This window comes from Anopheles bellator, chromosome 2 (assembly GCF_943735745.2).
Source record: "Anopheles bellator chromosome 2, idAnoBellAS_SP24_06.2, whole genome shotgun sequence".
Classification (NCBI taxonomy): domain Eukaryota; kingdom Metazoa; phylum Arthropoda; class Insecta; order Diptera; family Culicidae; genus Anopheles; species Anopheles bellator.
In genome coordinates this window covers 32,895,938-32,908,651 of record NC_071286.1, presented here as the reverse complement: position 1 = coordinate 32,908,651, position 12,714 = coordinate 32,895,938, and the positions used below count along the sequence as shown (strand labels likewise).

The 12,714-nt window shown below is 46.2% G+C and overlaps 1 protein-coding gene across 1 annotated transcript; it reads left to right on the top strand.

Annotated features, from left to right (window-relative positions):
• The first annotated feature begins 7,223 nt into the window (after positions 1 to 7,223).
• On the top strand, positions 7,224 to 10,919 carry LOC131209162 (protein FAM91A1). The gene is made up of 13 exons (XM_058202161.1): positions 7,224 to 7,369; positions 7,434 to 7,518; positions 7,628 to 7,768; positions 7,849 to 8,102; positions 8,187 to 8,447; positions 8,519 to 9,383; positions 9,457 to 9,663; positions 9,735 to 9,848; positions 9,915 to 10,145; positions 10,224 to 10,261; positions 10,348 to 10,451; positions 10,553 to 10,622; positions 10,711 to 10,919. The coding sequence occupies exons 1-13, from the start codon at positions 7,283 to 7,285 to the stop codon at positions 10,807 to 10,809; spliced, it is 2,556 nt and encodes an 851-aa protein (XP_058058144.1). The 5' UTR covers positions 7,224 to 7,282; the 3' UTR covers positions 10,810 to 10,919.
• Positions 10,920 to 12,714: the final 1,795 nt, after the last annotated feature.

Genomic DNA, 12,714 nt, shown 5'->3' with positions numbered 1-12,714 from the left:
TGTTGAAATGGAAATGGAACTTAATCGAGGCACATTAAAGGCAAAACGCGAACTGTGAGACTTGCCGTGGTTCGATTGTTGTTGGCGCTATCGGTGCACGAGCGGACTGAGAACTACCCGAATGCCAATCGAACCAATCGCCCAAGTAGGAGGAAGTAGTCGGAACGGCTTAGTAGGTTATGTTGGGTACGAATACAGCACGGTGACAACCATTGATGAGCAGCACAAACAATGGCCACCGGTTCGATGGTTGACGTTGCGCCTCATCCATTCCGGTCCGTTTGCTCCGTCTCTGTGTCTCGGTTGGGGCGCGGCTCCCCTTCGGTGGCGTGTGGTGGGCGAATTGTCTTGTTTTTGCCACCGTGTCCCAGCTCCCGCCTGTCAGAGCGCGACGGAAGTTGGGGAAAAATAGTTTCCGCGTGCCATTTTGTCAGCCTCAATTGCGCCCATTGGACGCGCCGTCGTGACGTCCTTTGATTGCGTTCCGGGCGTTTCCAAAAAATGAGACAATCCAACATAAATAAACATGAGAAACGTCTCAACGGTGCCTCAATCATGGAGTTGTCTCGATGTGTGCGCTCACTGTGTTGCGAGAAGAAAGGTGGGTTTCAATTGAAAAATGTTCAAAAACGACAAAAAAACAACGGGAACCAACAGCATATTCCCTCTGACATTTGGCATTGGCCGCGACCGCTGTAAACAGCACACATATGCGTGCATGATGTGAATGTGTAACATAAATATGCGCTACGGCGGAGGGATGCCGTATTATTTTGAATATTTTTACAAATTTCCCAGTTGATTGTACCGGTTTTCTTTACTTTGCGAGACTAATCATTTGCGCCAAGTTTGACCATCCTGTTACATTAACGTTCAATCGTATCGATCGTATTTGAAGTAATTCCTTCAAGTTGACCATTCTCGAAGCATCAGTTCGCGTTGTAGGACGATAGATAATAGGCTTGTGTTCTTTATCCGCTAAATTATGTCAAATGTCGTGTGCAACGCTAACGGTAGCTGCGGTTCACTTTCGATTTGGTTCCCACTTATGAGCCGCATGTTAATTCGCGGCCAGCACTTATGTCTGAAACCACTGAAAATGTACTAACCACCAACGACTGAAACAGAAAACAAGAACATCAGCAAAACGAACAATAAATGTAGATGTCGTTGATTGACGTGATTGAAACGAAAACTGCATCTTCTTGCATTCAGTGCTGTTGTGGTGTTTCATATTTTTCTATCAACATTTGAAAATAGACTTCAAGCAAATGAGGCTGCAAATGTTTTTCTCATTTCACTTCACCAACAAAGCAGCGCCTACTCATCGAAGTGCCCATCACTTCGTTAATGTTTTTCGCGCCGTCTCGGGGGATCCTAATAAAACGTTCATATGGCGTCTTCTTCATCGCGCGGACATCGCAGTGTGTGTCGGCAATTTCGAGCCGCGGGATCCGTACCTGTTGGCCGAGCGCTGCTGCGTACGCTGCGAGAGGTCGTTTTTGACGCCGTAACCATATTTGCCAGCAACTGTCCTTCGTTCCTCGCGCGCGGCTACGTTTTCATGTAAGGCAGTCGCAGCTACAATATTCGTCGTCCGTTGCTGGTCGCTATTGGTAGGCCCAACACTAATACTCTTTCCACAAGGCGTACCACTACCGTCAAAGCAAACCTTGTTCGACGCGGCACGCACGATTGCATCGAAGATGTCTTTTCCGTCGTCTAGAGCTACACACCAGAAAGGTATTGGAATCGACTTAGAGTACGGCCAAATTGAATATAGCAGATCCCCGAATTGCAATAGAACGTTCGAAACAACAATACAAGATATATTAAAAAGATTATTCGCAATCGTTTGGTAGGAAATTTGCTTACCAGTCGTGTAGGATTTCGTTTGGGCGTGATTACGTTATCAGGTGTGTGAATCCAGTCTTGACCGTCCGTTGAAGTTCATTTTAAATAGCAAACTGCATCTTTGGTTTAGCATCTTCGAGGGCTGATAATGGAAGTAGTAATGCCGCGTACCACTGTGAACTACATCGATAACAGATTGAACTTTGCTAAGCCACCTCTTTCTCTCTTTCCTCTCTCTTTTGCACACTGTTTCTCTTTTGTCGCACTACTAGTTTCTATAAACGGGCTAAATTGATGTTGAAATTTCAACTTGTTTTGGTTTGCAGAAATAGTTTCTCTGGTGGTGAGTAGGAACAAGAAAAATAAACTTGTCAGGAAAGTAAGCCTAGAAATCTATCTGCTACAGGACAATCATCATGTTCGATCATACGGATGCCACGAACCAATCGAAACGTGTTATGGTATTATCCAGTCAATTGAGAACATGTACACCAAATATTTTGCTCATGCTAGGAATAGTTTTTTTTATTAATATAACATTTCGAACATTTAACACATCAGGTACTGACCTGTTTGTATGACATGAGCTAGCCGTAAATTCGAGGCACATATGCATTTTGCAATAAAGAAGTGTTGGTCATAGAAAAATAACCGGAGGACATGTAGGATCGTATGTATTCAGCGACAAGCTGCAACTCGCTTTTCAGTATTGCCCGGTTATTGGCATCGTGCAGTGAGCTGGCCATGTGAAATTGGTGCATTGGTCGAGCGCTCGGGTCGGCTGTTGCGCTTGTCGGACAATTTTCTCCTAAATGATCCATTCGCACACACCCAAGTATAGAGACACACACCGGCATAAAATAGGAAGACAGTTTTTATTACGCATCTAAGAAAAATGTTCGTTTTACAAGAACTTGGCAATGTAAGAATGTACCGTAAAAGTTGAGCTTCCATGCCATTCGTATTTGGCACCGTTGGCATAGAGTTTACGATTGACTACTCTCATTGATATGATTGACAAAAAAAAAAAAAAATCTAGGCAATGACAAAGTTATGACAAAGCTGAAAAGGAAAGCTCGTGGTCATGGTTCACGGTGGACGCACACATTGGTGGTGGCCAAACCAAAGCTACGGAGCCTTGCATCAAACTGTAATGGTCGCCATGGGATGGTGGTAATTCGTGAGTGCGGAAAATGCACGAAAGCATAACGAAAGAAGTGGGTCAGCGGTGTTACGGGGAACGCATTCACGAGAGAGCCGAAACGAAGAGGGAAGAAGTTAAACTGCACCACGAGACAGGTGGAAACGGCCGGAGAAAGGAAGAAAATTTTTCAAGGCTGGAAAAGCCATTTTCCACCCAAGGCCCAATCCATTCACGGCGATCCACTCCCCCTAGATTCCTGGTGCTGCTAGTGTATGTGTAATTTAATCCTGGCGTGATGAACGGTAACGCGGAAAGGACCAAAAAACCATAGGACCGCCGCACGCCCTTGGAGCAGTGGAAAGCTCTCGACAAGAACGTGGTGGAACTATAAATGCAGGCACTAAAACCGCTCGTGAGAAAAGTTTTTCGCATGATTAATTATCTTGCGTCTGGTGGTCGTCGAGCGGGAGCCGACGAGCGGCGCGGTTCAGGCACGTCGCGGTCGAAAGGGAGAGCCGATGAAAACCGTAAACGAGGAACAAAGACGAAAGCCGAAGGAGCAGCGATGGCAAAGGAGAACGTGCCTGAGATCACTAAAGGTGAAAAGTCGTAGCGATAAAAATTAAGTCAACAACACCGGAACGCATTAAGTAGGTGAAATTTATTCAGATCATTAATTCCTACTTCACCGGGCGTGGACATGGTTTGAATTTGGGTTAAATCTCATTCTTTCGGTAGAACTAATACAAACTTCAATACAACCCTTTACACGTTGACAATTTTCATGAATTCACACTCAAGACGTGAGTATTTAAGAATGAACCTAAAGACATGCGAGCATACTTTCAACAGCGACACGAGCGCCACAATCGCTCTCCGGGTAACAGACCTGTTAGTGCATGCTACTGACTTGAGTTGTAAAAGGTCCCAGAATACATTAAATATTAGTCAATATTGTTTTCGGCAAGCTCGCCAAATACTCGTTCAAGTGCCGTTGGCGAAAGAGGTCGGAACAGCACAGGAACTGTTCGTTTATTTGTTCGCTCTTCCTGATCAACGCTGTTTCCTGCACGGCTAAACAATGGTCGGAAAGGTTGTACTCAAAGAATCCAAATCAAAAATGTTAATTCAGTTTTTTAATTGAATTTCAATTCAATCATTTGCTTGCGGAATTTGCGTTATTTCTGGGTTCTCCTGCTCCGCAGAGTGGGTAAATTTATAACTAAACCGCTCGCAAACAGCTTAATATGCTGAACAAGTGAGATAAGAAAACGGTGTCGTATAGGACAATTTTTGGAGATTGATAAGGAGAATGTCGCCCTTGCTTTGCGCGGACAGGAATTGTAATAAGCCCAACAAACGTAATGTACTGCTGATGTGCACGAAAATCTGCAGTAGTTATTGTAATAGTATGATAATTCACATCTTACCAAAGACCTCCGCCATCAGTTTAGATTTCGACAAGAGTGAAGCACATTAACGAAACCTTTTCACTACCACACTGAACCGTGATATGGTGTGATAAGACTTTATGCACTCATGTCCACAGTGCTATGGTGTTCCGTATAAAATTCCGTACCCTTCTAGTCGAGTAATCACCATGTAATGAAAATTGTTTTTTAAAGTTTCACTTCCGTGCCTCATGAACAGACAGAGTAGAGAAAATCTGTTCAAGCGCAGCCCACAGCAACTTTAAAGATTTCTCACGCATTGTGGATCATCATAATCCCAGCTTTACGCGCCCAGAATATCTAACGCGGCCAAAGATAAAGGTTGGGTCTTTTTTGCTTCTACTGATGACTGCGGCTCCACTGACAAAAAACTGCTTTTCGTCTTCATCAGTTGGCCGGTGGTGGTCGGTGTCCATTAGTGTAAGCCATTTTATCGCTTTTCGTCAACACAGATTCATGATGTTGGATCAGCCCCGAAGCTCATCTTGATGATAAAATATTAGTCAACAGAGCCGCTCCAGATGTGGAGTTGGTCGAGTAACTCTTTTCTTAGCGTAATTTCGTTTTCGTATATCGTGAAAACTCATCGGACGTGCATGTACAACTCAGCTGGACTATATGTGGCGCTGGTTTTCTCATATTGCCGATTCCGGCAAAATCCTGCGCCAAACGCTTTTCATTCCAAGTCCAGGAGATCGCAATAAACTGCATTTTTAGTGCTGTCCGGTGGTGCCCTCCACAGGGAAGATGATCTTTCACCTGCTTTTACGGCTTGATTTGATCATTTCGGTTGCAGTCCTCTGCTTTGGTCGCCGTGCTGGGTGCTGGCTATTGCTTTGCTCTGCCCTGGCGCAGTCAGAGAGTCGCCCCTTGGGAGGTGTTTCTTTTTTCATCGCTTTATGATTTCAAAACCACCGCCACTGCCTGACACAACAATCGTGCGGAACGAACACTTTAGACAAGCTGCTAAGCCGCCAAGAAAACGCTCAACGTGTGGGCACCAGGCCTCGGCGGACGGCATACCGCGGCGGATGTCGATGTCGTATTTTTGATGCACATGTATGCAGATGCAGGGACCAGTATTTATAGTCAGACGGGTTTCCGATTTCAATCGCCTCGGACACGGATGGGACTGGCAATCAGTCTAGAATCAATCTTAGCCGCATCAGCAACTTAAGATGCGGTAATCGACAACCGATTCCGAATCGAAAGCTGCACGCTTTTCGGTGTAGCGATGAATTGATGAACTCGGAAAGCCAGAACGATTGGCCAGAAAGAATGCTATCACATTCACTAGAACATAGAGTAACAAAAATAACCATGTTTAAAACATGGCCTGGCGTAAAGCGTAAATTATTAAATTTCTAAAACAGTAATTAAATAAGCTAAGCCAAAATGAGCATGGTTTTAAAATGCACCTACCGATCCAAACACAACCAAATCCAACAATCAATGCTTATCGTTTACCATTGCTGAAATTAGTTACGCAGTTACAACCTTTATCAACGCCGCAGCGAAACAACAGTCTCGCCCGAACAATTTCACGTGCAATCCACTTAGCTATAAACGCATCGTTTTAATCAGCCGGTGCGTGGCAAGTCGATACGGCGCACAAAAGTTACATAGTTCAGGCTCGTTCCGAAACCGTTCCCGAAAGGGAAGTCCCGCAGGAGTAAGATACTGGGTTGGTTGATGGTCTAATCGCGAGTACGTTCGCCCATCCCATTCGATAGGTCAGCCTCATCGGTGTCAATGGCCGGTGTTCACTGTGACACGAAATGCACTCGCCTGCCGCCCCACCCGCAGATCAATCGGACGCACGGCTCGCGGAACTCACCACGGTCAAAACAACGGTTTGGGGTTGGAAACTGTGTTACGAAAGAAAGTGCCCCCTCCACTAACCGTGCCTTGGGTGCGTCTCCGCGTGGATTAATGCGTCTTTATGTTGCGCCATGCTTCGTCTTTTGTTGGTCGGACGGGCTTTTCGGACGCACTCCCCCGTGTCACGTAGGCCCTATCCCCTATCTCGGCCCCGGCGCCTCGCCCATCGCAAATCTTGGCGTCCTTCTTTCGCTCTTGTGTTCGCCTAAAAGAAAAGAAGAAACATAACTTCAGCGAGCCCCTTTTGCGACCTTTGTTTACTTCCCCGCTCATTCTGGCGGTTGGCATTATGCGCCGAACGCGTTCCGCTGATAGTCGGTCGGCGACGAGTTTATTTCGCTTGGAGTGTTTTATTTTTGTTTTCCGCCGCTTTAAAACATCAAACTATGCGCGCCATCGGTAAATTGATAAAAGGAATGCATAACCTTGGCTGGGCATGGGGAACGGTGCTCATTCTGGATGTTGGTGAAATTATTCGGCACATTGTAATTTAGACATTGTTACCAAACTAAGGTACACACAATATTATCAAACAAGCATCACAAATAAACCTTGCTACATGATTCTTTAAGTCTGGTAAACTACGGCTGATTCGAACTGTTTTTCCCATAAACTTTGCATCGCACTGCTTTTTGCGTGTTAAATGTTTTGTCGGTCGCTTTTCGTGCAACCCGCCTACGGAGCTTTTGCCTTCTGGTAAACGTTCAGCGTGAAAGGGAGGGCGAGCTTTCAAGTGGCGTCGCAGTCACACGATTCCAGCCAAAGTTCGACTGGAACGAACAGCTGTCAAGCGATGACAGCCTTAACACGTCGCACGAGTTCGATTCCACTGCTGATCGTCGATGTAATCACAACAGACGGTCGGTCGCTGGGTGTTGTTTTGCGGAAGCGTAACAAAATAGCAGCTACTTGTCTCTAAGTTGTTGCCTAATCCGTTCCGGATTCGGCTGCGATGGGTTCCGGATTCTTGTTCGGCAAGGTGGATGAGAGTATTCGCAGTAACATCGCCTGGAAGGACTTGAGTGCGGACGTGCGAAAGGTAAACATTAGACCACGGAATTAGCAGCAGGATTTACTAATCACACTCCCGTCACCCGTCACAGGCTCTGAACGACGATGAGAACGTGTATCGTAAGCGAATTATCAATTACAGCCTGCAAAACCAGCTCCGGTTCCGGGGAAATATCGGTAAGCATGGAGACGAAGTTCGTGTGGGTCGCTTTTGCGCAACCATTACCGATTTATGATTGAATGGGTTCCTTTCCTCGCGGTACCACACGGCGGATATGCCTTGTAGTGTTCGGCGTGACGAAGAATGAGAAGCGCTACTACGAGCGGCTGGTGGAAGTGAACATAGAGGCCCTGCATATTTTCCCTTATCATCTCGCCGATGTTATCACCAAGGGGTTGCGCGTAACGCCATTCAACTATTACACAGGTAGATACTTCAGGGAACTGTGTGTGCCATATTGTATGCGCATCATCATGTACGTCGAGTTTCACTTTTCTCATTCGCAGACATGATAGTATTTCTGCTGAAGAATGACAAAAATTATGATGCACTGCCGAACTTCACGGCAGCTGACTGTCTGCGGGTGCTGGGTGTTGGCCGAAACGAGTACCTTTCCATCTCAAGCGACCTAAAGTCGAGTTCACCTCGTTCGTTTTTCAAGAAAAATCCTTACCACTTTCTGCCAAAGTTTCCGCGCACCGTAACGATGCACCCGTGGTGGATTGTCGAGATCGGCCACATACTGGAGAAGGACGTAGAGGTACCTTGATGGCGCTCGGTTGTGCAATACTAGAAGTTTGAGCGTTTGTGTTGATTCTCTGTCGTTTCGGATTCTGTTGCGCAGAACGTGCCCATCGACGAGATCACGATGATCGATCAGCTAATCGACTGCGGGCCACAAACGGCCGGAACCCTGAACCTCGAAACCGTGCAAAAGCTGTACCGAAGGGGGCTCATATATCTGGATGTGCCAATCAGTGGCGAGGATCGCATCAACATTCCACCGTTACGCAACTTTGTGATGAACCGTGTGGCCGGCGATTACTTTGAGAATCTGCTGTACAACGTATTTGTGACGACCGACGAACAGTGCACAACTTCGGAGGTAATGCTAAGAAATCTCTTCACTTCACGCTGTATCCGTAAGCGGTGTGTAACGTCTTTCATCTTTCGCAGCTTTCGCAGATACTACAAGTACCGGTGGACACGGTGAAGCGCGCTACGTCACTGTTCTGCAGGTTGGGGTTTGCGCAGATCAAAAACGCGTTCAGTGAGTTTAAGCTGGACGACAGTTGGCTTCAGCAGCAGCATCTGCAGCAGTTGTATGGTGGAGAGGATGTGGCGTCCTACAATTACCATGCACTGCTTCTATCAGAAGTACCCCTCGAGGTGAAACCATCGCCCGACGGAAGCGTCTCGCCATCCTCGGTGCCCGTTTTCTTTCCTCCCTCCGATCCGAGCAGTCCGACTTCGATCGGCCCATCCGAGTTGCCAAAGGTTGGGGCAGAGTCTGGTGGAACAGGTACGCTGAACCGCGCGAAGCGGGTTGGCTTTCTCTTTGATTCCACCTTAACCGCCTTCCTAATGATGGGCAATCTGTCGCCCGGGCTAAAAACGCACGCCATCACGCTTTTCGAGGTGGGTAAACTGTGCGACGAAGGCATGGCTGATCTTCTCGAGGAGCTCGAAAAGGTGTCGATGCTGGACGCGGAATCGGAAGGAGATGTTAGTCGGTACTTTAATCATGCCGTTCTGTTGCGATCCACGATCATTGCGCTGAAAAGTTCACTCAAAATTGAACTGGACCTGTTGCGGCTCGAAAGTATTGAGGGGCTGGATGTTCAGACGCGTAACCGACTGCTGGAGCGGAAGTATAAGTACCTTATATCGGCAGCCCCACTCTCCGGGGCGCTGTCTAGTCAATTTACGATCCCATTTTTCGGACAGTTCTACCAGAGCTCACCTGAATCGCATATTTGGTCGAAGCTATTCTACTACCACATGGGAGGCTACGGGCCACCTTCGTTATTTTTGAAGAAAGGTACAATAATCGGGAACGAATGCGGTCTCTTGCGACGGGTCAGAAAGATATATATTGTACGTTTCATTTACAGGCACGATTTTGAAATCATTACCTCGAATATTCCTCGGCTATGGGAAGCTTCTGGTCACCATCGTCAATACGGATTCTTACGTTTTAAACTCGGAAAAGTTTTACACCTTGAATGATCATTTGAAAAACGAATGTTTGCTTATACAAGGCTATGGGCTAAACGAACCTGCCCAAGTGCATTACGAACCGTTCCCTTTCAATATTAATGGTATGCTTGTTTGGATTACAGTTTTCAGCAAAAAGGACAGAATTTCATTTTCGAATGGGTTCACATTGCAGATGAAAATAATTGCTGGAGCCAGCACGGTGCGTGGAATGGTCTATCGCAAGTGATCGACATGAAGCGAACGTTCGGCTACGTTACTTTCATCAAGACTGGTGTTCCTGATCTGGGTAAGCACTACACTATTCACTACCACTAATGGGTGGGTTACTAATGTTGCCATTTTGTCGCTACAGGATGTAACGATACCATAACGGCAGTCGTACTTAAAAGAATTGATGACAGAAGGCAGAAAGGTACGAGTAGAAAAATGAATGAATCAAATCCAACGTTTTCTTCCAATGATACGGAAACGCCCAACGAAACGAACATTCCATCGGAAGTTACAGGAACGAACGGTACGCCCTCCGAAGAAAAACAAGACAATCAGGCGGTGCTCGAGATGGCTGAATCGGATTCGGACACAGGTAACGGGCTGGTTGTGATAATGAGTTACGATGTTATTCTTGGTTGTTAATGCTTCTTTTTCAAAACCCCATTTGCAGAAATATCGAGAAAGAATTCGCTACAGCACGCAGGCGAAGTACGTGAACCGATAAATCCTAGTTTCAGCATTTCCGCATTGAGCTAACGACTGTGTTGCGTTATTTTCCCCCCTTCTATTGATAGGAGTGGACAATACTGGACATAAATTTCGGCATTCCTCTATTTGACGTGGACTGTAACACCAAAATTTGCCAATATGTTGTACAACGTTTGTGCAATGAGCAAAAGTAAGGGATGAAGCAGCAAGCGCTCGCATTTTAGAGTTTACAGCCAATTCCTTTAAGTAACTAATTTCGTTCCTATTCCATCCGGTTCGACTCACTTGCAGCATATCAACACTGAAGGAAGTCAATCAGGCGATGGAACGAAAATACGTCGAATTTATTTCCCAATGTCTGGTGAGTATGCAGATTCGTCGATGCGTGGCACGGCAATCGGCAATTCCGAAGTCAAACGGATGAAGAGCTGAAAATTTTTCTTTTCTAGTTTTACGAAGATGATAACAGGGAACTGAAAAAGCCGCCAAAATTACGCATCAATCTTGCATACGCAAAAGGGAAAATCCAAAGTTGGGATGGAAAATGAGCCGCTTCCGTCTCTTGGTACAACCGATCCATCCTTTGTCGCAACAACCGATTCCAGTGATTTTTTAGGTTTATTTTAACAGCGAACGTAATAAAACGATATAATCGATAGCAGGGACGGCAGCATTTTAAAACCGCGGATAATCTTCGTTTGTGCTTTCAATTGTGTAACCGAACGAACAAATCGTCCTGGTTCGCTGCCGGCTGTCGGAATCGAGTGGTCCGACGACGATCACGCAGGCCAGTCCGACAGAGTTGAGTGCCAAGGAAACTGTCAGTCGCTTGACGGCTTGGCTTGCGAAACGTCAGTTGCGACGGAGCTGGTGTGCACAGGTCGTGTTGGCTTTCGGACGGGATTGCTCGTCACGCGGCTTTACAAAACGCCAGCATAAATTGGTAATTTACACCGCCATCGCTTTCTGCAGACTCATCAAATCGAACAGTGGTCACACTGCGTGCAGATCGATACGGTTTCATTAGCCATCGTTGCCGGCGCAGCGTTCAGCGGGCGTGTTCCTAGCTGCTGGTAAAAGCGGTAAAAAAGGTAGCGGCAGTGTGTGTGTGTGAGTGTGGGAGAGAGCGAGAACGAAGATTGTTTGTGAAATAGATGAGAATGAGTTCACAGCGTAAACGTACGTACGTTGCTGCATGTTTGTTGGGCAAACAGACTGCGGCGGGTGGTGCTGCAGGAAGCCGATGAATGAAAACAAAGCTGAAAAGCGAATGGAAACTCCCCTTCCAATGGTTACTGAACCGCGATTAAGAGGGATGCTTTTTGCTCGTCCAGCAACGAGTTTTGGGTTTTCTCTTTAACCTGTCTCTCGCCCGTGTGCCGGAATGTCTAATTTTGCCTATTGAACGTAGGAAGCCGTAGGCGAATCGTGCTGTTCTTTAGTGTGGGAGCTACACAAAAAGATGAGGCGTTCTTTTTCGTGCGTTGTTCCGCTTTGCTCATACCCCTTTATATAGGTTCGTTGACTTTTGAGCTGTATATGGTGGTGGAAGCCGTGCGGCGTACGAATCAAGTAATCGTTTCGTTTGTGTCTATAACTCTGTTGAAAGTACCATCTGACCGCGAAGGGGCAAAACTATTGAAATGTTGTGCTCTATGCGCGAACGACCTTTACCGATGACCCCGGAGCCGGGAATGTGTTTTAGTATTGTGATTATCATCGATCGAGTACGAAACGTACAAAAGGATTTTAATAGCACAAAGTGCTGCTTACTTCCTCAATTCCGATGCTTATGGTAGCTGGTGACAAGCATTTTAGATGCGTTTTCGTATCATTTATTGGTACGAACAACCATATCATATGTTGCCGGTTTCGAGCTCTGATACGAAACAAAATAAACTCACGCTTGACATCGTGGTACTCAGCAATTCAGATCGATTTGTGAAAGAGAGAGAAAGAGAGAGAAATGTTCGCGAAGTGCCTCTTTTGCGGAAAGTGAGTGTCTGTAGGGCGCGCGTTCCAAGCTGTCAAAACGAAAGTAACTCATTTTTTTTTTCTTCCGTCAAAGAAATAGTAACTCACGATTTGACAGCTTCATAGTAAAGAAGAAAATTCGTCAGCCTGGGACGATAATTTTTTCACACAAAAAGCTAAAATAGTCAACGATTAATCGACAAAAATGGAGTGAACGGTGTGGCGAACCGTAGACGGGCCGTGTTGGGTTGCCGTTAGCTTCTGTTCGGTCGTGAGCAGCACAGTGCACGGTACGAAAAGTTGACCCCTTGAGAAGTAATCACGCAAGAGGCAACAACAGCAGTAAAAACAACCAGACAGTGACAATAAATGAAGGGAAAACAGGATCACGAGTACTGGCAGACACAGGGCACCAATTCGGAGCTGCGATAATCGTACGTTTGTTTTTCCCTAGTTGGCGACATTGCGCTTTTGGTTAG

Bases quoted from the DNA above. Each gene is read 5' to 3' on its own strand.
- LOC131209162 (XM_058202161.1), top strand. From the start codon at position 7,283: ATGGGTTCCGGATTCTTGTTCGGCAAGGTGGATGAGAGTATTCGCAGT. The intron at 8,103-8,186 runs GTACCTTGATGG...TCTGTTGCGCAG, and splicing joins TACTGGAGAAGGACGTAGAG to AACGTGCCCATCGACGAGAT. The intron at 10,623-10,710 runs GTGAGTATGCAG...TTTCTTTTCTAG, and splicing joins AATTTATTTCCCAATGTCTG to TTTTACGAAGATGATAACAG.